General features: G+C 41.6%; 1 protein-coding gene across 9 annotated transcripts in view; it reads right to left on the bottom strand.

Annotated features, from left to right (window-relative positions):
• LOC134356755 (inositol 1,4,5-trisphosphate receptor type 1) overlaps positions 1 to 25,120 on the bottom strand; it is a 552,079-nt gene extending 526,959 nt beyond the window's left edge. For 4 of the 9 annotated variants that reach the window (XM_063067858.1, XM_063067861.1, XM_063067856.1 and 1 more), the window contains exons 1-3: positions 24,849 to 25,118; positions 24,083 to 24,194; positions 19,937 to 20,007 (exon numbers count right to left, since the gene is read on the bottom strand). In XM_063067858.1, the coding sequence (XP_062923928.1) occupies positions 19,937 to 20,007; positions 24,083 to 24,174 (163 nt within the window). In that variant the 5' untranslated portion in view covers positions 24,175 to 24,194; positions 24,849 to 25,118. Of the gene's footprint in view, positions 1 to 19,936; positions 20,008 to 24,082; positions 24,195 to 24,848 lie in introns of all 9 variants that reach the window. The other 5 variants (XM_063067853.1, XM_063067854.1, XM_063067857.1 and 2 more) reach the window with 3 other exon arrangements.
• Positions 25,121 to 27,485: the final 2,365 nt, after the last annotated feature.

Raw genomic sequence — 27,485 nt, 5'->3', positions numbered from 1 at the left:
CCTGGAAGAGAGCCCTCCCTCCGATATCAACTCCTTAGCCATGTAATAAACTGTTTAATCTTCCTAGTTTTGGCCTCACTGGCATGCGGCATGGGTGGCAATCCTAAAAATCACAACCCTGAAGGTTCTGCCCTTTAACTTAGCACCCAACCCTCTGAATTCCGTATACAGAACCTTATCACCTGTCCTACACGTCATTGGTACCTATATGGACCATGACCTCTGGCTGTTCACCCTCCCACTTAAGAACGTTGAGGGCTTGATCTGAGATGTCCCAGGCCCTCGCACCCGGGAGGGAGCATACCATCCAAGAATCTCATTTTCACTGACAGAACCTCCTGTCCGTTCCTCTAACTAACAAATCCCCTATCACCACAGCGTGCCTCTTCTCCCCTTTTCCCTTCTGAGTCACAGAGACAGACCTAATGCCAGAGGCTCAACCACTGCGACTTTCCTATTACATCATCCCACCTCCCCAGCAGTATCCAAATGATATACCTATCGTTGGGGGGGGGGGGGAGAGAGCTACAGGGGTACCCTGCACTGGCCTTTTTAACCCCTTCCCCCTTCCTGACTGTCACCTAGTTTCCTGTTTCCCACAGCTTGGGTGTCCTATCCATCACCCCTCCAGCCTCCCGAATGATCTGGAGTTCGACCAATTCCAGCTCCAACTCCTTAACACCGATCGTTAAAGAGCTGCAGCTGGATGCATTTCTCGCAGTTTTAGTCGTCAGGGACACTAGAGGTCTCCCTGCCTTCCCGCGTCTCACAAGAGGAGCATTCCACTCTTGCCTGGCGTTGCTACTGACCTAGCTGAGCAGATAAAAGAAACATGGGTAACTAAAACTTAACCAAGAGCTTTTCTTCTTTTGCTTTCTCTGATCATTTCTGACTCTGCCCACTCAGACGGTGGCTGCTGCAATGATGGCCACTGTGCCTGCCCCCACCTTTCTTTCGTTTGCTCTTGCTAAGCAATCCTAAGTGCAGATATGTTGCTGGTCAAAGCTCTATTACACTGCAACAACCCACTGCTCCCTTTCCTACTCGGGCAGTATACTGCTCAAGTATCTCATTTGTTCTTACCTGTCTATACAAGCTATGTACCTCTTTGCCCCCTTAACCAGGGCCTGAATATCTCTCAAAAGCCATGATTCCCTAAAACTGTTATCCCCATCTTAGATTCTGACAGGCACATACAAGCCTTGTATTCTCAAAAATTTCACTTTTGAAGGCCTCCCACTTATGAACCCCGAGATTCATTTTCTTGTGGACGTATTCAGTAAATCCAAGAACTGTAATAGAATCAATAAAAAAACCTCATCCAACAGGATGGCAAGCAACCAACTGGAAAGACAAACTGCACAAAGAAATAATAATAAATAGTCAATAAATATTGAGGACACAAGATTAAAGTATCCTTGAAAGTGAGTACATGGGTTATGGGAAAGATTCAGTGATGGGGTGAGTGAAGTTGAGTGAAGATATCTAACCCACTGATAGTTAAAGGGTAGCATCTGTCCCTGAACTTGGTGGTGTGAGTCTTGAGGCTCCCATGCCTTCTTCCTGATGGCAGCAGCAAGAAGAGAGCATGGCCTGGGTGGTAGGGATTCTTGTCAATGCAAGCTGTTTTCCTGCAACAACACTCCGTGTAGACATGTTCAATGGTGTGGACAGCTTTATCCACCAGCATGTCCATGATTGAACTGGCTGAGTCTATAACCCTCTGTAGCCTCTCTCAATCCAGCATATTGGAGCCTCCACATCAGGCTGTGGTGCAAACAGTCAGAACTCACTCCACCATACATCTGTAGAAATTTGTAAGAGTCTTTGGTGACATGCCAAATCTCAAATTCCTAATGAAGTAGAACTGCTGGCAAACCTTCTTCATGATTTCACTGTTGGGCCCTGGATTGATTCGAAGATGTTGACACGTAGGAACTTGAAGCTGCTGATCCTCTCCATTTCTGACCCCTGAATGGCAACTCGCATTTGTTTTCACAAACTAGCCCTTCTTGAAGTCCACAATCAATTAGTGGATTCCGGTAAATTGGACCGTCCATTAATTGGGGGAGCCACTTATTTGGGACAAGTCTTAAAAAACAAAAACTAATTGAGAAAATAGCTGGGATTCCCTTCATTTATTTGGGACATGATGTCGCTTAACTTAGTGTGCCTGTGTTGATTGTCAGCGATAACATGATTTAATTACCGAGTCAGACTGACAGTGTTCTCCTGCTGTACAGGGAGGTGCAGAGACCCAGGTTTGCAAGTAGTACTGAGAAGATTATGCTGCTGAACACTGAGCTATAATCAATAAACAGCAGCCTGATGTATGTGTTGCTGTTGTCCATGTGCACCAGAACCAAATGGAAATCCAGTGAGAATGTGTTCATGCTGTAGACCTTTTGTGCTGATAGGAAAGTTGCAGTGGGTCTAGCTCCTTACTCAAGCAGGAGATAATTCTATGAATGACCAACATCCCAAAGCATTTCATCACACTCGATGTAGGTATTACTGGGTGATAACCACTGAGGTAGCTCACTCTGCTCTTCTTGGGCACTGGCATGATTGATGCCTTTCTGAAGCAGGTGAGAACCCTCAAATGCAGCAGTGAGAGCTTGAAGTTGTCCTTGAACACTCCAGTCAGTTGGTCAACATAGGTTTGCAGTACCCTGCCAGATACACCAGTGGGCCCGACACCTTGCAGAGATTCTTCCTCAGAAGGATGTTCTGACAGGAACCCCAGCGAGGGATCACAGGATTCCCAGATAAGGGTAGTGTTATTCTCCCTTTCAAAGCATGCGTGGAAGGCGTGGAGTTCAATTTGAAGAGGAGCCTCCCAGCCGTTTATGCCATTAGGTTTAAAAGGAAGTAATGGCATATATAGGATTAGCTATGGGGCAGCACAGCAGTGTAGCTAGCGTAACACCTTACAGGCCCACTGACACAGGTTCAATACCGCCACTGTAAGGAATCTGCAAATTCTCCTCATGGTCAGCTGGTTTTGTGAGGGCTCCAGTTTCCTCCCACATTTCAAAGGTGTAAATGTTAGGGTTAGTTAAGCTGTGGACATGCGCTGCTGGTGGTAGAAGCATGGCGTCACCTCTGATTGTGTTGGTCTTTGACATAAGCAATGCATTTCACTGTATATTTCATGTGACAGATACAGCTAATCTTATCTTCTCTTACTTTCTGAGAACTCATCCGAATGGAAAATCCCAGTAAGCAATATTTTAGCAGCACAAAGATACATTTGAATCTTGAGAGCTGGGGCTTCAAAAAAAAGTTCAATGCTTGGATTTTCCCCAACTATTCATGGAAGGAATACTATAAAACACTGTGCTCAGTTCGTAGAGCTTTTATCCTAAAGAGGACAATTAGTTATGTAATTACACATTTCAGGATGTAATTAGGTTGCCTCTTTACACAGATTGGCAACAGGCGCCTAGAGGTATTGCAAGGAGACTCAGTCACTTACAAGTATGAAGTCAATTTTTAAAAATAATACAAATACACAGACGATTACAGTTAACTAGGCAGTTAAATTGGTTATCTCACCAACTATCAGTTACAAATTCACTGCTTTTTCTACTCAAACACACACAACTGACACTAATTAGAAACCATTTGGCAACAGTCTCCTGTCCCAAATAAATGGAGGAAACCCTGGCTATATTCTCTATTAGTTCTTCTTCTTTAAGAGTTGTCCCAAATAAATGGCTGCACCGATTAACCGATGGGTAAATGAACCGGAATCCACCGCATTTGTACTGCAAGTAATGCATTCTCGTGACAACAATACAGGACATTAACAAGAAGGATGTGTAGATCAAGATGCAATGTTAGTTAAATTTCCATGTTCAATGGCAAAGTGTAGGTGCATTCACCATTATAAAGAGCGTAATACTGCTTTAAAACAGTCTCTGTTATAAGCAAGAACACCATAATCTTAAGTCTCAGCAGCTCACCGTCAGCTAAACTTGCATTGTTCATATAACTGGATGCTGAAGCTTAAGGTTAAAGGAAGATCAAGTGGTGGTAACAGTTAAGTGTGGCTCTATGCCTAGTTTTACACACCAGAGACATGCCGTACAAGACACACTAGATCTTTGCATCCATCATTAAATATAGCATTCCCACAAAGCACTTATACATTGAGATTAATATATACGTCTCCTGAAAAGCATATACCACTGAAGTTTGTAGCAAGAGAGTCATGAACAAAAGTGCTGAGGGGTTATGTCAATTGAAGCACGAAGGTAACCAGAAAGCAAGGAAAAATGAGTATTTGTGCCCAAACCAAAGTGCTCAAAGATAGCTCCCAACCCCACCGAAGATTTGCTACTGCTGTAATGCCAGAAGTGCAGCTAGTAATTTATACTCCAAACTGCAGTAAGTTTATGGAGGATCGATAACTCTCCTGCCTCAGCCCTCAGTGTCACAGGGCTGCGAAAAATTACATCTGTTACAATGCAGAGCTTCCTCAATAAAGAGTGAAAGCCTAGATCTTTGCACACTTAAGTAACAATATTTTTTATATAAAAAAGACTCGCCACCAAATGAAAAGGAACCTCCCAATCATCTGGGACATGCCCTCTTCTCAGTACTACCATCAGGGACAAGGTCTGAAGACACATACTCCGCGTTTTAGCCGCGCTTCTTCCCTCTGCCATCAGATTTCTGAATGGACCACAAACACTATTTTGCTCTTTTACAGTTTTAAAAAAAAATTTCTTATTGTAACTTAGCAATTTTAGCATTATTCACTGCATGGTACTGCTACCACAAAGCAAAAAAATCTCATGACATGTGAGTGACAATAAACCTGATTCAATTGAGAAAATTCATTTACTGCTCATTTTTTGTATGTCAAAATACATCTTCCATATACACATAAGCAATGTTATGGCTTTCCTTTGACAAATGATGTTTTGAAAAGCATTTGCAAAGATATTCATGGTGAGTCAGGTTAAAGACATTAAAGCTTATACATTTGAAATCCAAAGTAAAAACAGTGCTGTAAATGTTCACAGGTCAGCAGCGTCTGCAGAAAGACAAATTTCAGAGGCTGGTGTGCCTCTGTGGGGAGTGAAACTCTCTCTCACTGGAGCTGCCCAGCCACTGTTTTCAATATTTTCTACTTTTATTTGGAGCTCTGGGATTGCATGGCGGTTGAATGGATTGCTACTTCCAAGCCAACAATGAAGCAGTTCCATCCCTTTCCTGAGCAGGATTTCTATTCATCTCTTGCCTTGCTCACCTCACTGTTCATTCCGTTGTTTCTTGTTACCTGGAAAAGATGCTCAGTTTTGCTGATCTCCAACCATATTTGAAATATCATAAAATGTAATTTTATTTTATTTAAAGATATAGCACAGAATAGGCTATGAGCCATGCAACCCAGCAATGCTGATTTAACCCCAACCTAATCACAGGACAATTTACAATTACCAATTAACCTGCAAGTCTTTGAACTGTGGGAAGAAGCTAGAACATCCAGGGAAAACACACACATTCCACAGGGAGGACGTATAAAGACGCCTTACAGAGGATGCTGGGATTGAACTTCGACGCCCTGAGCTGTAATAGCGTCACGCTAACTTTGAGTTAGTAGTTGGCTGTATGGATTTATGAGTAGTTTTACTCAATGAAAAATTAAAACACTCAGATGTGCCCAGATAAAGTTCATTTTAGAATGAAAGCCAACCCAAGCCAACCCAAGCCATACTCAAAGGTAGTAAATGCCAAGGCACACAATCAGTGATAAAAGGCAATGTTTCAAGGCTTTGCGTTAAATCCATCATCCGAAAATATACAGGTGAAGAAACCTCCTCCGACGTTTACAAAGGTAAGTAATGGCGCCAGTCTCTGGTAGGGGAGAAGAGTAATATTGACTTTATAAACCAGGAGGTTAATCAACGTTCCAAGTTTCACCAGTTATTGAAGCTAAATGGCAATGAACAGACAGCATTATCCTTTATTATTTTTAAACTGGGATCATAATCAAGTCACTTTGATGAAAACAAATGCACTGAATGCATTTCAAATTCATTACCCTGGCAACGCATAAGTTGAGCACCAAATGAGAGCAAGTTGACTTATCACCAAACTGTGATGAAGGTGCAAGAACTTGGAAAAATTCTAGCAAGGAGTTGGATCCGCTAATAAGGAACAGGAACTGTTGAGTTTCAAGTTTCCTTGCAAAAACCATACAGTGCTAATTGATTGTGGAATAATAATCCTGTCGAGTTGCAAAGGCTATAATTAACAAAAGTCTCCAAAGCCAATTGTTCAAGAAGTTAATGAACACCAATAACACCCACAGACTGAATTACAGCCTTTACCTCCCTCCACAGCATGCCATTTTATGCATTATGTATTCAATTACAAAATTAAAAGAATAGCAGGCCACATAATGCTGGTGGAGATACATTGCTAGTGCTGCACAATGACATTTAGAATTAGAAACCTTGCAACATCCAAGTAAGTACCATAAAGTTGAATGTATTTCAGCAGGCACTCCAGTGGTCATTGAGGTAAGCCGCTTCTTTATAAGTTCTTCATCAGTTAACTTAATGAGGTTATTGGAATTCTGAGCAGTCATATGTCATTACTCAGAATTAATCTATTTGCTAATCACTGGAAAGAATTACACTGAGCCATGGTTCAAAGTGATAAAGGCCGGACTATGCAGGATCTAGCATTCAATACTACATTTTTAAAGCTATGTTTACAACCGTTTATATAAAGTTCATAATATTGATAACAGCAAGTTGCTCTTAAGGTTAAGGCTGTACGGTGTGCTAAACTCCCTGAATTCTTCTTGTGCAAAGCCAATGAAGCTGATGTTCTTCACAACAGTAAGCAAGACTGGAAGGAGGGAGAAATCCATATCTAATTCCACTCTAGGTGGTATGTAACTTGCACTTTCACAGAAACCCAAATTAAATACACTCAAAAAAAAAAGTCAGCTAATTCTACCACTGACAGTCCAGAGCCCAGTTTGCGAAAGGAAGAGGGTTGGGCATAGGGCTAGCAAGCCCATTCCACAAAAACTTTGTAGTTCCAGAATCATCAACAGAAGCTCCAAAGACCTCATTTCTGGGAGAGGATGGATTGTTGGAGATGAGCTTCACCTCGGACAACATAAAAGACTGGCCCAGGACAGAGGACTCTAGTGAACTGCTGTCAGCGACCAATGTCCCAGTCGAGGTGCTGGACTTAATAAAAAGAAAGAAACACTAATTCCATGTCCATTACTGCCAATTTTAGACAAATACAAGGATCTCAGTCAATAACCTTCAACAATTACCACACTATCAGCACAAACTAGGTCATCTGAATGTAAACTTGCTTGAATCATAGTGAAACAAAATTTAAATTTAATGCCAGTCAAAGAGTGGGAGGTGTTTGTAACTCATCAGGAAAGAGCAACTGATGCTCAATTAATACACCAAAGCCAAAATGGACAGAATGTCAATTGGTGACATTGTGATATTGATCAAAAGCAGCATATGAAGGTCAGCCATGATCTCACTAACGACAGGACAGATTCAAGGGACTAAATGGCCTGAACTTCTGTTTGTATGTGCACATTTCTTCTCTACCATTCTTTTTGTATGCACGGAAAGTGGGAAACTATGTAAATGAGAATTTAATCCAATAATAAAAAGGCTGGAAAATAGCCTGAGCTGCTTTATATACAGTACTTAAAGTCAACCAGCAGTTAAGCATTACCAGGAACAGAAACGTGGAAGTGCCAGCAAGTCGTTCAAAAGGCACAAGGGATTCAGCAGGACGAAAGATGTCATCCTGCAGTTGTGAACATTTACCAAGAACCGAGAGGAGATGCACAAAACAAAGGTGGGTTTCATTCTGCACTGCAGGCAGCAATGCATAAAGAATACTGCAAGAGATTGTCAGTCATGATGCCAAGATGTCTTACAAAGATTCTCTTTTTTTAAAAAAAAAGGTGTTGTATTTATTGTAAGCAAATATGTACCAAGAGAGCTTAGAGGCAAAAGGTCAAGGGTCAAGAAACAGTTTAGAAAAGGGGTAGAAGTTATGCTGGAAACTGACAAAAACAACTTTTACTAGACAGGACACACTACTTCAATGTGAGACCAGTGGTGGCTCAGTTCGGAGTGGGTGGTGAAGAAGCAGAGAGCCTTGAAAAGTTTCTGGGTTCTCACACACCAACACTTTAACAGTTATCATAGTGTTGTCAATGACAGATGCTATTTATAGCACTTTCATTGGCAACACAAGTATGTGGTTCACCTCCGGACAGTCCATCATGCAAAAAAAAGCAGTAGATTTAAAAAAAAATCACTATTCACCCTTAATGTACGCAGCAAGAGAAACCAAGTTTCACCACTCCAACTTCCTGAACCAACCAAGCCACTTTCCATCTCTCCAAGCTAACTTTCTCCTCAGGCCCACCTCCTTGCAAGTCAGGAGAGGCAAGCAATGCAGACTGACTTCCAATATGATACATTTAGTTAAAACAGTGGAGGCGTAGGATAATAGTCACCAGAATCTATAACCAGTGTGTGTATATATTTATTAGGCCTGGAACCACAGCTACCATGACGATAACCACTCAGATCACATTAAAAAGATGAAAAGTTTAATTTCAAATGAGATCATCAACACATTAACTGCAGAAAAAAAAAGACAGTACTCTGAGACCGTGGCATCATCAGAAGGCTAAAAGGGTCACAGCTGGAGAAAAAGTAAGATGAGCATGTTTACTTGCGAATGTTGATATGGTGAAGTAATGATCGAAAGAGGTCAAATGCTCACTTCAGGAACTAACTCAAGTTCCCAGTACTATTCATTTTTTTTCTTTTCAAAATTTGTCTTCTGCACATTGGCTGTTTGTTAGTCTTTATGTACAGTGTTTCAACTATACTGTATTTTTATTTTATTATAAATACCTGCAAGAAAATGAATTTTAAGGTTATATATAAATGTAAGAGAGGTAATAAAGTCGGTTTGAACTTTCAAAATGCATAGAGTGTTCAATAGAATTAACAGAATGAAACAGTTCTCTTTGACTGAGAACATAAAAACATAGGGGCATATTCTTTAAGTTAAGACTTGGTCATGTGAAAATGAAATCAGCCCCATCCAAAACATGGAAATCTGCACAATTTCAAACTCTCAGATTAGCTCCCGGATCTATGATAACTAACAGAAATTATCAGGGCATCAGTAATCCAGGATTAGCAGTAGTACAGTGAGAATGAAGATATTAACACGTAAAAATTAGTGAGTGCCAATGCTTTATTTGAACCACTGCCTTGGGCACACCAGCTAGCTAAGCGCAGAACTGGAATTGTGATGCTGTCCTCAATTCACTGTTTCAATAACCACAATATTGCACGAATGCGGCCCGCTCTGTGGGAGGATGGGGGGGGGGGGCGGAGAGATATCAAAAACCATGAGCACTTGCTTGACAGCTCAAGTGTTAGACTGACAACCATCCAGAGCTACAGGGCATCTTGCAGCTGCACGTACATCTAGCTGGAGCCCAAGAAAATGAAGTATCTCAGGAGTTCTTGTGTGGGAAGTGGATTGATTACATTTTCAGTAAGGGATTTTTTATGATGCAAAGAGATACAAGATAAACAATTTAAGATGCATCCATCATTTTTTTTTTAAAAAAACACATTTGACTGGATTGCTTCACACACAAAATAGTATGTATCATTGGGATCAAGCAACCAATGAGTACCTACATTGGACACCTGGAATCAGACAAGTGTATTTCATTTCTCTTACCTGCCTCTCAAAGGAAACAAAGTAAAGAACTGAGTTTATGTTTAAAAAAAACTTACTACAATATGCGAACAGGCCAGCATATTATTATGGAGGAAGTAGTTCAGGAGAGCTGTAGAATTAGGTGCCTGTGCATCCAACCACATGCTCCAGAGATGAGTAGCAGAACACCAATGTATCAAATGGAGGACTAGATGTGCTTTGTATCAACTCCCTCTGCATTGTACTGGACTGGCAGGCATTATAACAATGCCTCCATTCATCTGTATCCAATCACTGATATTCAAAAATAGGGATTGTAACTCATTTACTTATTACTTTATATTATTGAGGTGTTTTTAAATTACATAATCCCCATTTATAAATTTTTCAAAGTCAAAAAACCTTAAGTGTTTTTATTCTACAAGACATTTAAGATTAGTGCCAAAGGGCTCAGAACTGTTGAGGATTCAGATTACATGGACATCAAAACAAATGCATTGTTTCAATTAACAACCCACACACCTAAGGATGTGCTGGGGGCAGCCTGCAAGTGCCGACACACACATTCTGGCACCAACATAGCCTGCCCACAACGTTCGTCAGTACAACACATTTCCCCATGTAGATGCTGCCTGATCTGCTGGATCTCTCCATCTTGTACGTGTTGTTGCCTGATCTTGTATTCAATTTGTCACCTACAAAAGCTCTCACAAGCTTATTATTAAATGTTTGCTAACCTGCTCTCATATTATACCTTCCTCTTGCTCATCAATGCCGAATTCTGTAATTTTCACAATCTTTGGATTAACAGCCTTATTTTTGGTAACATTATTAGATCAAAAGGAAAAGGCTTATAATATTTTTACCTTCTGATAGCCACAGCTGAACCAGTTTTCTTGCTATTTTTGTTATAAATAAAATGGATGTTAATATTAATTCTACAAAAACAAGAAAATAGCCATTGCTAGTTCACCAGTTTCCCAAGCTTCTATACAAGCACATACATCATGCCTTGGCAAGTTTCTTTATCCAAACTTCTGATTCTAGTTCCAGAATGAACTCACTTTACCTCATCACATAATTTATAATCATTTTTAATTGAATACCCTTTAACTACCAAATTCTTAATTAACCTTTTTTCATTAGACAATATGAGGTCTAAAAGAACCTCTCCTCCACCACATCCCCCCTTCTCAAAATATCAATTTTGAAAATTATTTCTGAAACAATTCATTTATTCCCCATGCTGTTACTGCAAATTTGGTTTGCTCACTGTGTGTGTAGATTAATATCCCCCGTGATTATTGCAGCGCATGTTAAATTCATCTCTAATTTCCTGATTTATATATGCCCTACATTCCAACAATGGCCTAAATTCACAATTATATTCTCTACCCCCTTAATATTTCTGAGCTCCAGTTTTTTTTTTTAAGTTAAGCTCTTTCCTCTCCACTGACATTATCCCACTTACAGTACATTAGAAATTTGAAGTAACAATGTAAAATAGGTTAAGATTAAGATTTCTTGCTTCAAGTACAATTTTCCTGAACACACACTCATTAGCCACTTTAAAAGGTATAGGGTAGAACCCAAAGTGGTCTTGTGCTGCTGTAGCCCATTCACTTCAAGGTTCTAAGTGCTGTACAGAATTCAGAAATGCACTTCAGCACACTGTTGTAACACGTGGTTACTTGAGTTAGTCACTTTCCTGTCAGCTCGAATTGGTCTGACCACTCTGCTCTGACCTCTCTCAGAACAAGCATTTTCGCCTAAAAAACTGCTACCCACTGGACTTTTTTTTGTTAATTTTTCCACACCATTCTCTGGAAACTGTAGATTCTAGGGACTGTGGTGTGTGAAAATGCCAGGCGATCAGCAGTTTCAGAGACTCTCAAACCACCCCATCTGGCACCAATAATCAGTCCACAGTCAAAGTCACTTCGATCGCACATCTTCCCTGTTCTGATGTTTGGTCTGAAAAACAACTAAACATCTTGAACATGTCTGCATGCTTTTATGCATCCAGTTGCTGCCACATTATTGGCTGATTAGATATTTGTATTAACGAGCAGGTGTACAGACGTATCCAACAAAGTGGCCACTGACCATTGACTTACTTGACAACTATATACAAATAATTTGTTATAAAGAATTATAGTATAAATTATAAACATTCAAGAAAAACATGCAAGGGAAATCATCCCGAATTAGTTTTAAATCATATCAGCAGAAGTATTATTTCCAAGACTAGCAGATGAATTCACAACATTTTCATTTCAGAGCAAGTCAAATTAGCCTCCTGTCTACAGAGCTGTGGCTCAGTTTCCCCATCACAAGACCATAAAGCCACAAGGAATGATCAGAATTTGGCCACTCTGCCCATCGAGTCTGCTCCACCATTTCATCATGACTGGTTTATCATCTGCACTTCCTGCCTTCACACTGTAACCTTTGAAGCCTTGATGAATCAAGAACCTATTAACCTGCACTTTAAATATACTCCAACTTGACCTCCACAGCCATCAATGGCAATGAATTCCACAGATTCACCATCTGGGAAAAGAAATTCCTCATCTCTGTTCTAAAGGGAAGAACCTCTACTTGGAGGCTGGGCCCTCCGGTCCCAGACTCACCCACTAAAAGAAACATCCTACATTTACTCTATCAACACCTTCCAATATTCGATAGGTTTCAATGAGATTCTCCCCACCCCCCCCCCGCCATTCTTCTAAACACCACTAAGTACAGGCCCAGAGCTAACAAACACTCCTCATACATTAACTCTTCCATTCCTGGAATCATTCTAGTTAACCTCCTTTAGACCCCCTTCAACACCTGCACCTTTTCTTAAACAAGGGACCCAGAACTGCTCACAATATTCTCAAGGGTAGTCTGACTAATGCCTTATAAAGCCTCAGCTTTACATCCTTGCTCTTATATTCTAGTCCTGTCAAAATGAATGCCAACATTGCATTTGCCTTCTTTACCACGGACTCAAACTACAAGCTTCAGGGAATCCTGCAAGAGAACACCCAAGACCCTTTGCATCACTGATTTTTTAAAAAAAATTCTCCATTTAGAAAATAATTCACGCCTTTATTCCTTCTAATACAGTGCATGACCATACACTATATTCCATCTGCCACTTATTTGCCTATTCTCCTAATCCAAGTTCTCCTGAAGACTCCAGGCTTCCTGAACACTGCTTGCCCCTCAATCCATCTTCGTATCATCCGCAAATTTGGTCACAAAGCCATCAATTCTGTCATCCAAATTGTTGACATATAACATGAAAGGAAGTGGTCACCATACTGACCCCTGCCGAACACCTCAGGCCAGTGGTAACCAAACAGAAAGGGCCCCTTTATTCCCACCCTGCTTCCAGCCAGTCAGCTTTGTATCTTTCTTGAAATAGCATGATCTCTTATCTTGTTTATCATCCTCATGTGCTGCACAATGTCAAAGGCCTTCTGAAAGGTCAAGTAAACACCCACTGGCTCTCAACTTTAGCTATTCTGCTTGTTATTTCCTCAAACTCCCTTAAGGAAACCATGATGACTTTGGCCTACTTCATCATGTGCCTTCAAGTACCTCAACACCTCATCCTTAATAATGGACTCCAACATCTTCCCAACCACTGAAAGCAGCGAACTGGACTATAATTTTCTTTCTTTTGCCTCCTTCCCTTCTGAAAGAGTGGAGTGACATTTGCAATTTTCCAGTTGTCTAGAACCATTCCGGTATCTAGTGATTCTTGAATGATCATTGCTAATGCCTCCACAATCTCTTCAGCTACCTCTTTCAGAACTCTGGGCTGTAGTCTATTTGATCCAGTGACTTATCTACCATCAGACCTTGCAGCATCCCAAGCACCTTCTCCCTCGTATTAGAAATTGCCCTCACATCTGTCCCCTGAAACTCTAGAATTTCTGGCATATTGCTAGTGTATTCCAACAGTGAAGACATACAAAATACTTAAAGGTCATCCACCATTTCTTTATCCCCCATTACTACCTTGCCAGCATCATTTCCAGCAGTCCAATATCTACTCTCACCTCTCCTTTACTCTTTATATATCTGAAAAAAACTTTTGGTATCCTCTTTGATATTGTTGGCTAGCTTGCCTTCATATACCATCTTTTCTCTCCTTATGGCTTTTTAATTCCCTTCTTTTGGTTTTTAAAAGCTTCCCCGACTTCTAACATCACAATATTTTTGCTATATCATATGCCCTCTCTTTAGCTTTTATGCCCCCTTTGGCTTTCCTTGTCAGCTGTAGTTGTCTGACCCTCCCTTCTGAATACTTTTTCAGCTTCTGATGTATCCACCCCATGCCTTCCAAACTGCCCCCAAAAACTCTTAGCTATTGTTGGTCTGGCATCATCACTGCTAGTGTCCCATTCCAACCAAATTTGGCCTGCTCCTTTCTCATGCCTCTAATTCCCTTTACTCCACTGTAATACTGATACATCTGACTTTAGCTTCTACCTTAAAATGCAGAGTGAATTATATTACCATCACTGCTTCCTAAGGACTCCAGTACCTAGAGCTCCCCAATCTAGAAGTGCCTTTCTTAACTACAAGCTGATCTTAAATGCTTCCACAAATTCCCACTCTTTTTATCCAGCATCAGCCTGTTTTTTCCCCATTTTGAAATTCCTATTACCATCATAACATTGCTCTTACTATATGCCTTTATCTATCTTCCATTGTAATTTATATCCTACATCCTGGCTACTGTTTGGAGGCCTGTATACAACTCCCATCAGAATCTTTTTACCCTTGCAGTTTCTTAATTCTACCCACAAGGAATCAACATTTTTCAATCCTATGTCACCTCTTAAGGATTTGATTTCATTATTTAACCAGCAGTGCCACCCATTCCCCACCTGTCCCTTCGACACAAGGTGTATCCTTGGATGTTAAGCTCCCAACTGTGATCTTTGCCATGACTCAGTGATGCCCACAATACCATACCTGCCAAACTCTAACTGTCTTACAAGGCTATCTACTTTATTCTGTATATTGCGTGCATTCAAAACTTCCTCAGTCCTGTATTCATCACATTTTCGATTTTGTCCCTATGTTACCCTTCAACTCATCCCTCTGAATGCAATTTTACGCATCATCTGTCTGTCCTCCCTTACAGTCTCATAACACATTGCATCCATTTGTACACCAACTGCCCCATCCTCAACCCTATCACTCTGGTTCCCATACCCCTCCCCAAGTTAGTTTAAAACCTCCCCAACAGATCGGGCAAACCGGCAAGGATACTGGACCCCTCAGGTTCAGGTGTAAGCCATCCTTTTTGAACATGTCATACCTTCTCAAGAAGAGATCCCAGTAATCCAGAAATCTGAAACCCTGCCCCCTGCTCCACTTCTTCAGCCACTCATCTATGCCATCATTCTGTTTCTGCCCTGACTGGCACATGGCGCTGGGAGCAATCCAGAGATTACGACCTTGGAGGTCCTGCTCTTCAGCCTCTACCTCAATTCCCTACACTCAGTGTGCAGGACCTCTTCCCCATTACTACCTACATCACTGGTACCAAAACCTCCGGCTGCTCACCCTCCCTCCAGAGAATCTTGTGCAGCTGCTCTGAGGCTTCCTAGACCCCAGGACCTGGGAGGCAACACACTATCCTGGCATCTCCTCTGCGGCCGCAGAATCTCCCGCCCATCCCCTAGCTACCAAGTCTCCTGTTACTTGCCCTGCCGGATTTCACCTTTCCATGTTGAGCCTCTGAGCCGGCCAGGGTGCCCCTGGCTGGGTGGCTGCTACTGGGTCATACCCACACAAAAGGGGTATACTTGTTGCTGGGGGGAATGGCCACACGGGAACCCTGCACTGACTCTATACTCCCTTTATCACCTGACATCAAGTCAGACATCTGTGCGCGAAGCTCTATTTCAGAAACAATCAAAAACATTTGTGTAGCACTGAGATAATGTTAGACTAACTTTCAAATCACAAAATCAGCTGCAGTTCTATCTACTTTACAAGACCTTGCCGGACTACATTTATAACAGGAGTTAGCAGTCACTGCTCCGGCTAATATTTATCCCTTGACCAAATTATCTGGTTACTATTGAGAAATCAGTTCAAGGAAATCTTGTACACACATTCCACTGCCACTATATTTCAATGTCTTTAGTAATGTTGGCTCTTTTCAGATTTCAATTTGCAGAACACCTCTCATGAAGTCAGGCAACCTAAAGTTCACTAGAGTAGTTCATCTGTCACTAGCAGACACAGGAATACCAGTATACTAAAGATAGAGCACATTGCAAACCAACAGGATTCCAATTGCCATTCTGCTGAACAATAGGTCTCCAAAATGACATTAATTACCTAAATCACAAAGCAACAGCACCAGTTTTAAACTAGTATCACAAAGGACTTAATATTCTCAAAGGATGTGGAAAAAATAGCACAAAGTGCCACGGCAGGCTACTGCTGAGAGATTAATACACTAAAGATTACATTCAAATTTGCACATTGATCTTGATCCAATTTCCAGAAAATGATACAAGTGGATTGCTCTCCGAGCCTTATCCCTTGGCACATGTGTCTCTGGTTTTGCATGGACCCTTGCAAACTGAATGCCCAGACAAAATTGCAACCCTTTATTAAAAGCAGCATTTGCTACTTTTGCCTTTGATACTTTAATTGTGTCTGTTTTCACTCCACCATGAACCCTAAAGATCAGTGCTTTGCTACATTTTTGATTCTATATGGTATTGGGTTGAATTAACTATTAGCATTCACTTTAATAGAAGATTTGCACTTCAATTTATTGTTGTTAAATTTTAAGAATATGCAGCTAGGAAGTCACAGCCCATTAACTTCAAAGAAATGTCCAAATCTTACAATACATAATTACTTCACCATACTGCAGATCAAATGGCCGACTTTAAATTTATTGACAACAACTTTACAACTACTGCAAGAACAATAGACTGGACCAGCAAGTGTTTACACACAAACTTCATTCACAACAATTTAAAAGTTTACAATGCTACACTTCAACATATTAAAATTTTTGAAATCTTATTTAAACAAGCCTTTTGTACACAATGTTTAATTGAGGAAATGCTCAATACAAAAAAACCTAACTCATTAGAAGGCAAACATGAGGAAATCTGCAGATGCTGGAAATCCAAGCAACACACACAAAATGCTAGTGGAACGCAGCAGGCCAGGCAGCATCTATAGATAGAGGTACAGTCAACATTTTGGGCTGAGACCCTTTGTCAGGACTAACCAAAAGAAGAGATAGTAACAGTTTTGAAAGTGGGAGGGGGAGTGGAGATCTGAAATGATAGGAGAAGACAGGAGGGGGAGGGATGGAGCTAAGAACTGGAAAGTTGATTGGCAAAAGGGCTACAAGGCTGGAGAAGGGAGAAGATCATGGAACGGGAGGAGAGGAGCACCAGAAGAAGATGGAGAGCAGGCAAGGAGTTAATGTGAGAGGGACAGAGGGAGAAAAAAAAGAGGAAGAACAGGGGGAAAAATAAATAATCATAAATAGAGAAAGGGTAAGAAGGGGAGGAGGGGCATTAACGCAAGTTAGATAAGTTAATCTAAGTCAATCAAGTTGGAGGCTACCCAGACAGAATATAAGGTGTAGTTCCTCCAACCTGAGTGTGGCTTCATCTTTACAGTAGAGGAGGCCGTGGATGGACATGTCAGAATGGGAATGGGATGTGGAATAAAAATGTGTGGCCACCGAGAGATCCTGCTTTCTCTGGCGGACAGAGCGTAGGTGTTCAGCAAAACGATATCCCAGTCTGTGTCAAGTCTCGCCAAGATATAAGGCCACATCGGGAGCACCGGATGCAGTACATCACCCCAGCCGACTCATAGGTGAAGTGCGCCTCACCTGGAAGGACTGTCAGTGGTCCTGAACGGTGGTGAGGGAGGAAATGTAAGGGCATGTGTAGCACTTGTTCCGCTTACAAGGATAAGTGCTGGGAGGCAGATCAGTGGGAAGGGATTGTGGGGGGGTGGGGAACGAATGGACAAGGGAGTCACATAGGGAGCGATCCCTGCAGAAAGCAGAAGGGAGGGGAGGGAAAGATGTGCTTGGTGGTGGGATCCCGTTGGAGGTGGCGGAAGTTACGGAGGATTATATGTTGGACCCGGAGGCTGGTGGGGTGGTAGGTGAGGCCAAGGGAAACCCTATCCCTAGTGGGGTGGCGGGAGGATGGGGTAAGAGCAGATGTGCATCTACTATAAGCCTACGGACTCTCACAGCTACGTGGACTATTCCTCTTCCCACTCTACCTCCTTCAAAAATGTCATCCCCTTCTCACAATTCCACTGCCACATCTGCTCTCAGGATGGGGCTTTTCATTGCAGGATGAAGGAGATGTCTTGTTTTTTTCCCAAGAAAGGGGCTTCCCTTCCTCCACCATCAACTCTGCCCTCAAACGCATCTCTCCCATTTCACGCACATCTGCTCTCACCCCATCCTTCCGCCACCCCACTAGGGATATGGTTCCCCTTGTCCTCACCTACCACCTCACCAGCCTCCGAGTCCAACATATATTTCTCCATAACTTCTGCCACCTCCAACAGGATCCCACCACCAAGCACATCTTTCCCTCCCCCCACTCTCTGCTTTCCGCAGGGATCGCTCCCTACACGACTCCCTTGTCCATTTGTCTGCCCCATCTCTTCCCACCGATCACCCTCCCGGCAGTTATCCTTGTAAGCTGAACAAGTGCTACACATGCCCTTACCCTTCCTCCCTCACCACCATTCAGGGCTCCAGACAGTCCTTCCAGGTGAGGCGACACTTCACCTGTGAGTCGGCTGGGGTGATATACTGTGTCCAGTGTGGCCTTCTATATATTGGTAAGACCCGACGCAGACTGGGAGACCGTTTCACTGAACATCTACGCTCTGTCCGCCAGAGAAAGCAGGATCTCCCAGTGGGCACACATTTTAATTCCATGTCCCATTCCCATTCTGACATGTCTATCCACGGCCTCCTCTACTGTCAAGATGAAGCCACACTCAGGTTGGAGGAACAACACCTTATATTCCGTCTGGGTAGCCTCCAACCTGATGGCATGAACATTGACTTCTCTAACTTCCGCTAAAGCCCCACCTCCCCCTCATACCCCATCCCTTATTTATTATTATTTATTTTTCCCCTCGTTCTTTCTCTCTCTTTTTTCTCCCTCTGTCCCTCTCACTATAACTCCTTGCCTGCTCTCCATCTTCCTCTGGTGCTCCTCTCCTCCCGTCCCATGATCCTCTCCCTTCTCCAGCCTTGTATCCCTTTTGCCAATCAACTTTCCAGCTCTTAGCTCCATCCCTCCCCCTCCTGTCTTCTCTTATCATTTCGGATCTCCCCCTCCCCCTCCTACTTTCAAATCTCTTACCATCTCTTCTTTCAGTTAGTCCTGACGAAGGGTCTTGGCCTGAAATGTCGACTGTACCTCTTCCTATAGATGCTGCCTGGCCTGCTGCGTTCCATCAGCATTTTGTGTGTGTTACTTATTAGAAGGGATTGGGGTGGGGGGGGGGGAAGAGAGAGAAAGAGGTGGAAACCTGTGGATGGAGCAGGTGAGCAAGCAGTAAACAGAAAAAAAAGGACTGAAGTAACAAATTTTTTTGTGATATTAAAAGCTGCAACACTTAGTCTCCATGGAATTGATCTCAACCAAACTAACCACTATAATTTAAATCTAGAACCAAATAAACTCAAATCCTCAAATTCATGGACTATGTGGATTGGAAACAAAAACAACACCAACAGAACTTAAACTTCAAGGTCATGTTCATGCATTTTAAATCTTAAATCAGTACTAATTGAGTGTTGGATACACATTATATTCAATTTGATTGAAGTAAAATAAAGAGAAATGTTAATCTAGTGTTACCAGATGTTTAATTTCATCAATTCACTGATTCTCAAAAGAGACCCATAGTTTGTGACCTCCTCAATAAAAGTTGGGGTCAACAATACAAAACGTGCAAACTCATGCAAAGGCTTTGAAGCACAAAACATTGCAGAATGTTGACAATTAAATTCAAGTTCACCAAAATTATTTTGCCAGCAGAATACACGTATAAATTATTGAATGCTGTCAACTTTAAAACCCATTAGATTGGAACTTCTATGATTTTGGAAGTTCGAAGGCTCATTACTCACCTCTAAATTTCTTCGGTGGGTTGTTCAAATCTCCAGCATCTGGTTGCACCACACATCGGTCATCCACAAGGCTTTTAAAAAAAAGATAAGATTTTTTTAAAAATCACAATGCTTTATTTGATTACCCTTTCTTCACTTCATTTCTTGAGTATTTAACTCCTGGGAATTACACTACAGCCCCATTTGATTAGTATGCATAACTATGGGAACAGGTCACACATGGGCCATACTCCCCTCTGCTGATCTTCCTGCCAATGATAACCCACTGAATTGTGATCTTCAAGGGAAAAGTGCTGTTGCATAATCACAATACTATTTTGGAATTAACATGGCTAAAAGAATGGTCATAATTTTTAAGAGCTGGAACATTTCCAGCTCAGGCCAGGAAGCAGGCAGTTTGGTGATCATTAGTAGAGCCATGCAGTGTGGAAAGCAAGATGCCAGAGTTGGTAGAATTCTCCAAAGAAGAGTGTATCTGTCACCAATCTAGCAATGTGTTTTTTTTAAATCTGAAAAAATGGCAGTACCAAATGTATGCGACTGATCCTGGTAGTCAAAAAGCAAAGAAATCCAACCAAAAATATTACTAAAAATACTTTTTTCTGAGGTAAATTGTGTTCAATCATCCACGCTAACAGTGAAGAGGCGAGCGATAATGAGGCAAATTTAGGGGATGAGCTGAAATGATGTGTTAGAAAATTGCTGCAGATGGAGGTTTGATGCCCATGGACTGGCCAGGCAGCGAGGCTGGATTGCTCTGGCCACCAAAAGGAGAAGTTGGGGCCCAGACAGAGAACAGTCGGAGCTTGTTTAACTGGCCCCAGAGGGAGACTGGATCGCTCTGTGCACCGAACTGATCTGAAGCGCTCGAGAATAGCTTCAGACTGGGCGACAGAATCTGGGCCCCCTTTCACAGCAGCGGTGCCTGGCTCCTAGTGCGAGGTACAACGCGCTGTTTAGACAGTTTAAATGCTGGCCTAGATTGGAGATGAGGGCAGATTTCACCCTCTCCGTGATCCTCACTCCCCCCACCAGGGCGCCAGACTCTTGCACTCTCCATTGTTTGGTCAATTTTAACACTGGCCCAGGTAGACTGAAAAGACAGGGTGCTGGTCAGGCCAAGAGCTGATTTTGCTCATTCTTCGCAGTGGTCATCTCCATGGTGCTCAGGCTATGTACATTGCCTCGGCTACTGTACTCCATGCCTACTAATATGATACACTGATAAGATAGGCTTTGGGCCTATGCCAGGGTTCAAATCTGAGGACTCAATTTTGGTTAAAAATGCTGTTGTTGTTCACTTCAACTGTTTGCATGATTTTGTTTTTCCTCTCTCATGCAACAAGTGTTCGCCTTTTAATTTTATTTTTTACTCTTTAATTGGGTTCTTTCTAGTTTCCCACTTTGTGGCTACCCGTGAGCAAGCAAACCTCAAGGTTGTACAATTTATACTTTCCTTGATTATAAATGAATCAAATTAGAAGTGTGTTGGCGCGTGGCCAAGTGGCTAAGGCATTTGTCTAGTGATTTGAAGGTCACTAGTTTGAGCCTTGGCTGAGGCAGTGTGCGTGTCCTTGAGCAAGGCACTTAACCACACGTTGCTCTGCGACGACACCAGTGCCAAACTGTATGGGTCCTAGTGCCCTTCCCTTGGACAACATCGGTGGCGTGGAGAGGGGAGACTTGCAGCATGGGCAACTGCTGGTGTTCCATACAACCTTGCCCAGGCCTGTGCCCTGGAAACCTTCCAAGGCGCAAATCCATGGTCTCATGAGACTAACTGATGCCTATAGAAATGAATCTTGAAATGATCCTTGATGAAAAAAATGGGCAAGATTTGACCTTTTCCCAGTACAATATCGAAGGACAAATGTGATGTAGATTAAAATTTGTCATCTGCGAAACGTGTAATCTTCAATCATGGCCCAATCATGATCGAGTAGACAGCTACAGACATTTTCCCAGGGTAGAAATGACTAATATCGGGTGCACAATTTTAAGGTAACTGGAGGAAAGCGTAGGGAAGGGATGTCAGAAGATAGGCTTAAATACAAATTACAGTGGTAGATGCATGCCTAGGATGGTGGTACAGGCAGATATATCAAGAACAAACAAGAAACACTTGGGTTGGCACACAGATGAGAGAAGAATAGAGAGAAAGATTTGACTGATCTCAGAATAGGTTAAAAATGCGATATGACATCGAGGACCAAAAAGTATTTGCTGTTCGATTAACGGAAAGGGATAGGACTTGAAGATGGAATGCAATATGGAAAAATGGAGGTTGCCCATTTTAATCGGAAGTGAAGAGTTAGGACTCAGAGGGACCTGGGTGTCCCTGTACACAAATCATTTGAAGTTAGCAAGCTATGTATTAATGAAGACAACAGCTAATGTTGGCCTTTGTTGCAGAGGAATCAAACATGAGTGGAACATTTGATTGCAAAACAACAGAAACCGGTCGGAAAGTTGTGTACAGACCTGGTCTCACTACCCCAAGAAACATGTAACTACAGTAGGGTTGGTGTGTTAAAGGCTTGCCAGACGGACTCTTAGATGGTAGGCTTGTTATCAGAAGTTAATCCAACTGAACCTAAAGCATGGAGTTTTAAAGAAGTGATCACAGTGAAATATACAAAATAATAGGGCCGGGCAGGGCAGATATATAGACAATATTTATCTTATCTGGAATGTCTAGAACCAGAACTCAATTAGAGGAGAGTGAATCTTTAAAATTCTGTACTTGAGGGTAACATTGCACACTTTTGGGAAAAAGTGATATAGACTTTAAGATCTTAAGGAAATCAGCAATTTCAAGTGCAGGGTAGTCACCTGACAGTAGAATGGCCTACTCATATTTCTTATGAACCATGAGAAAGACCTAGGAATGATTAAAAAGCAATTTATTATAAGGTTATGCTTTACCACTGGGTCACATTTGCAAGGATCTGACAAGACTACTCCCAGATTCAACTCCATATCAGCCTTATTGGGATAATTGAGATATGGAAGATGGCAGAGCAATATTTATAATACAAAACCAATTAAAGTGGGTAAAAACCACTAGGAAGCATTCAGCGAAATAACATTAATTCATCTGTGGCATGAAGGTCATAATTAGCTCTCAACATATTTAATTGCATTTCAGAGCCTTACAGAGCAAACGTTTACCAAGTTCCAGTGTGCTCCTGGGTACAGACCAATCATGTGCAACTCCAGAAGGACCTTTGTGCCCAAATCAAGCTTACAGCTCGTCAAGATCCATTTGAATAAATATTGCCCACATTTAGTACTATAACAACTTGCTCCATACAAAGTATTTGCAGTCGCCAATTTAATAACTGTTCCCTTTGCTTCCATAACATCACAACCTAAATTCATTGTTCGTTTACTGAACTATGCATAATACAAATGTGTACTTGATGCCCTTGAATAACGAGCATGCTCCCCAACTGCATTCGGATTAAAGGAACAAATCTTTCAGGGCAGGAACTGCACTATCAAGTGTCCTGAGCAGCTACAACACCGTGCTAGGCATCTGACCACAAGTACCGACAAAGGACTGCTGAAAGAATCATCTTTATTCCACCCAGAAATATTCATTAGGAACAGTTCACATGCAGGGCCCTTAGAAATTTCACTGATACCTCCCATCAGACCAACAATTTCTTTGACACCCCCCCCCCACTCCCTCACCACCAGGCAGGAGGTGCCATAGCATTAGGATAATAACTGTTAGCATGAGAAACAGCACCTTCCCCTGGGTTATTAGATTACTGAACTCCCTGCACTACTCAGGTCTCATCACGCATGAAGCACCAGTAGCGTTATACCTCTTAACTTTGTAAAACTAGGGTTATAAATGCATCTTATTAATTGTTAATTTATTTGTGGCAATATTAATTTATGTTGCGTGTGAGCTATACGTATGCACTGTGTTCAGAGGAACGTTGTTTCATTTAGAGGTATACACGTGTGCCGTCAAACCACAATAAACTTGATGTTTCGCTTTAAGATTCCCGACCAGAACGTCACGGCGAAAAGTCGGCTCGAAATGTGCCCCCTTCACATACGCGTCCGCTTCACTCCGAAGAAAGATACCGCTTCAGCGAGGCACGACAACGAAGTCTGCCGTAACATACTCACCCTAACGTACTGATGAATCCATTGACAGATCCCTCGGAGTACAAGGAGACTATATCTCCAATGTGAAGAAAACTCGACATCTTGTCAGACATCTCTCATCCCTTTCTCTGGGCTGTTAAGTCAAACACAAGAGTTCCGCTAAGAAACTGTATTTTTACCACTGTCACAAGACAGAAGTTCACTCATCAAAAACGGACACTGATTTAATTAAAATAACACGTTGAAAATGTGTAAATACAAGCAAATTAAAACAAGGCCATTGAAATCACTCATATCACACTAGTCCAAAAATAAATTGGCTCAACCTTCGAACACCGTAGAGCATTTAAACAAAAATACATTATTAGAATGAAAGTTCCAACAAGCAAAATTTAAAGCGTCAGATCCAGAAGAGGTAGGATGGGGAGTTTGCAGAAGGGGGGTGGCTGCTGAAAAAGCAGCATTCCATACAATGACCGCTATTTATATTTCTTCTGATGTCGGCATAAGCTTTATTAGGTAAAGGAACAAGTTACAAAAACAGAAACATTGCAAAAGACAAAGTTAAAACATTGTTTTAATCATGGGCTCGTTAACATCCATTCTTTTTGTAGACTTTGTTTCCATTTTTGCTTCAAGCACATAAAGTTTAATTCCTAAACTAAAAACAATAGAAGATACATTACAGCCATTAGTTTCTTACATTAGGTGCTAGGCTGCGCAATTTTCTCCGCTGCCCTTAAGTTTATTTAAACTTAAAGCAAGAATCTGTTTTAAAAACACTGACCTTAAAGAGAAAAGAGCTGAAGGCAGCAGACACCCAAAGCGACAATGGTGCAATAGTAGTATTTAGGCAGTGTAAAAGAAATCCATGGTTGCTCGCCTTTCTTTGACCCTTTTTCAGCAAGACAGTTCCCGTTAGATAACACCGCTCTCTGCCAACCCCTCACCAGCAGCAGCAGCTGTTACAGCGCCTTCGCCTATCAGCGATCTGCCTCCGCTCAGGGTGCACTCTGGGAATTGTAGTCCTGCTGCCTGTAGTTACAATGAATGCCGGGCAGAGTGAACTACAATTCTCAACAAGCTCTGCGAGCGCAATTTAATCCCGCCTCTCATTCCTCATGGGTTTATTAGTATTATGACGTCGATCGACGCACATTCTTAATCAGCGCTTCATCGTTTGATTGGATTAATAGCAAGTCAATCACTTCTTTCCACCGCCTTCTTCGAAGACTTCAAAAAGTTTCTGTAAGGGACCAACTGAGCTGAGCAGGCCAGGCAACTGAGTTCCTCTGGTATTTTTTTTGTGTGTATCGTTTGGATTAACAGCATTTTCTCCTGTTTGTAAAGGACCAAATTTTGCCTGCGATAGTTTGGGTAGTCAGTGATGATATTAAAATGCGAGCTGCAGACTGTAACCGTTACTTATGCATTTATTAATTTACTATCACGTTGTCTTCAACCACTTAAATAGTTTTTAAAAAGGTAAATTAAAAATACAGGTGAGCGGGATGATATTCAGCCAAAATATCCAGAAATTATTTAAATAAAGTAGTACTTGTTTGAGGTAGGTAACCGACATCTCCGAATCATGTTATTGCAGTTCTGCACGTGTAGAATTTAAAAGTGGTTGTTCAGAAGAATAAATTCTAGTGAAGGATTTATCAGCCTGCATCGTTAACTCTTTCTCTTTCCATTAGATGGGAGCTGACTACAGTATTCCCTACGTTAAAGTAAATTCAGTTCCTGGTAACAGTTCGAGACTTGGAGGGCATTTCAATGAACGAGGAGTCATTCATTAATCAACAGTATTGTATTTTTGCCTGATTGCCGTTATCGAGTGTGTTGCATGCTATATTTGAAAGGATTCTGCATCGTCAAGCGAGTCACCTTAGAATTTCTACAGAGACTCAGTTTAAGTTCCCTCACGTATGGAACTTCCAGTTAATTTTGCCCATTGAGCCGTCACTATTACAAAAAAAAAATCCCCAAAAGTTAGTGACCTTGAAATATGTGTGCTACGCTCCTCCCCTCCTTATAACAACACAGGCGCACAGATGAACATCAGCTCTTTCAGCGGGAGAAACGAAGTGCAAGAGATGACGGCTGTTATCCTTAGAAATCATAATATTCACCCAATCTTGAACACGAGAGTAGATTTTTCTCAAACTGCTGTCTGGGTTATCATTACCCAGCATTAAACAAAGTAAAGAAATGGCATGCTGCTTCCATGGTGGAAGAACACACCGTCACATTATAGCTACCCAATGCTCCAGGCAGACAACTTGGCCTGCTTAGGAAGTGCAGGTGTTCACAAAAGGGAAACTGTAAAATTTGTCCATCCAAAGAACTCCTCTGAAGGATCAAAGTGACCTTCCTCCCTCCAGAGATTTCACCTGCATCCTGATACTGAAGCTCACTCCCAGATTGTTTCACTAGAATATAAGCAGTCATTCAGTTGTATCCCTATAGGTTACAAACAAGGTTGTATGTAGCTGGTGACATGTAGGTATTTCAATAATAAATTTACTTTTGACTTTGAGGTTTACAGAGCCCCCCCCCCCTTCTGTGGCAAATCCTAAAATGCAATATGTATTTAAGAGTCAAGATGCACAAAATGCTGGAGGAATTCAGCAGGCCAGACAGCATCTATGGAAAAAAAATAGAGTTGACGTTTCAGGCCGAAACCCTTCAAGTAGGACTGTCAAAGGGTTTCGGCCTGAAACATTGACTGGACTTTTTTTTTCCATAGATGCTGCCTGGCCTGCTGAGTTCCTCCAGCATTTTGTGTGTGTTGCTTGGATTTCCAGAATCTGCAGACTTTCTCTTGTTAGTATTTAAGAGTCATCTACTTTCCTTCTCAATGACATTTAGAATAATTGCTTCAACTTTAGCATCCAACTGGTACTGCCAGTGTAATTTAAGTGTTTGCAAACAGTATGTCCATTTAATGAGCATATTCTATTATTTTATTATTGTTCAAAATATGTAAACTTATGTACAAAGTAAAGGATCTTGGCCCAAAATGTTGACTCTTTATTCCTTTCCATAGATGCTACCTGACCTGCTGAGTTCCTCCAGCATTTTGTGTGTGTTACACAGTGTGGGATCATCTGTTAAATGCATTCTAATTATTTAAATCCAACATTAAAGATTTTTTATTGGGCCATAGTAATGCTTCTATAAAGATTTGTTATGCTGCTACAGAAAGATTATATTTTTAATTAGAATTCTAATACCCAAAAGCTTAAATTCAGTGCACATTCCAGTGAGTCCAAGACAGAACAGAGCATGGCTCAAATACTCTGCAGGTGTCTTGTGGAGATCCCATCACATAAAAACAGAAGACAGAAACTCATGTTACAAACAGTAAAAATATTCTGAAGATAAAAATCATGAGAAAGGCAATTGGAATCCATGCTAT

Source organism: Mobula hypostoma, chromosome 15 (genome assembly GCF_963921235.1).
Source record: "Mobula hypostoma chromosome 15, sMobHyp1.1, whole genome shotgun sequence".
Lineage (NCBI taxonomy): Eukaryota > Metazoa > Chordata > Chondrichthyes > Myliobatiformes > Myliobatidae > Mobula > Mobula hypostoma.
Note: the sequence above shows the minus strand (reverse complement) of the source record. Positions and strands in the feature narration are given on the sequence as shown.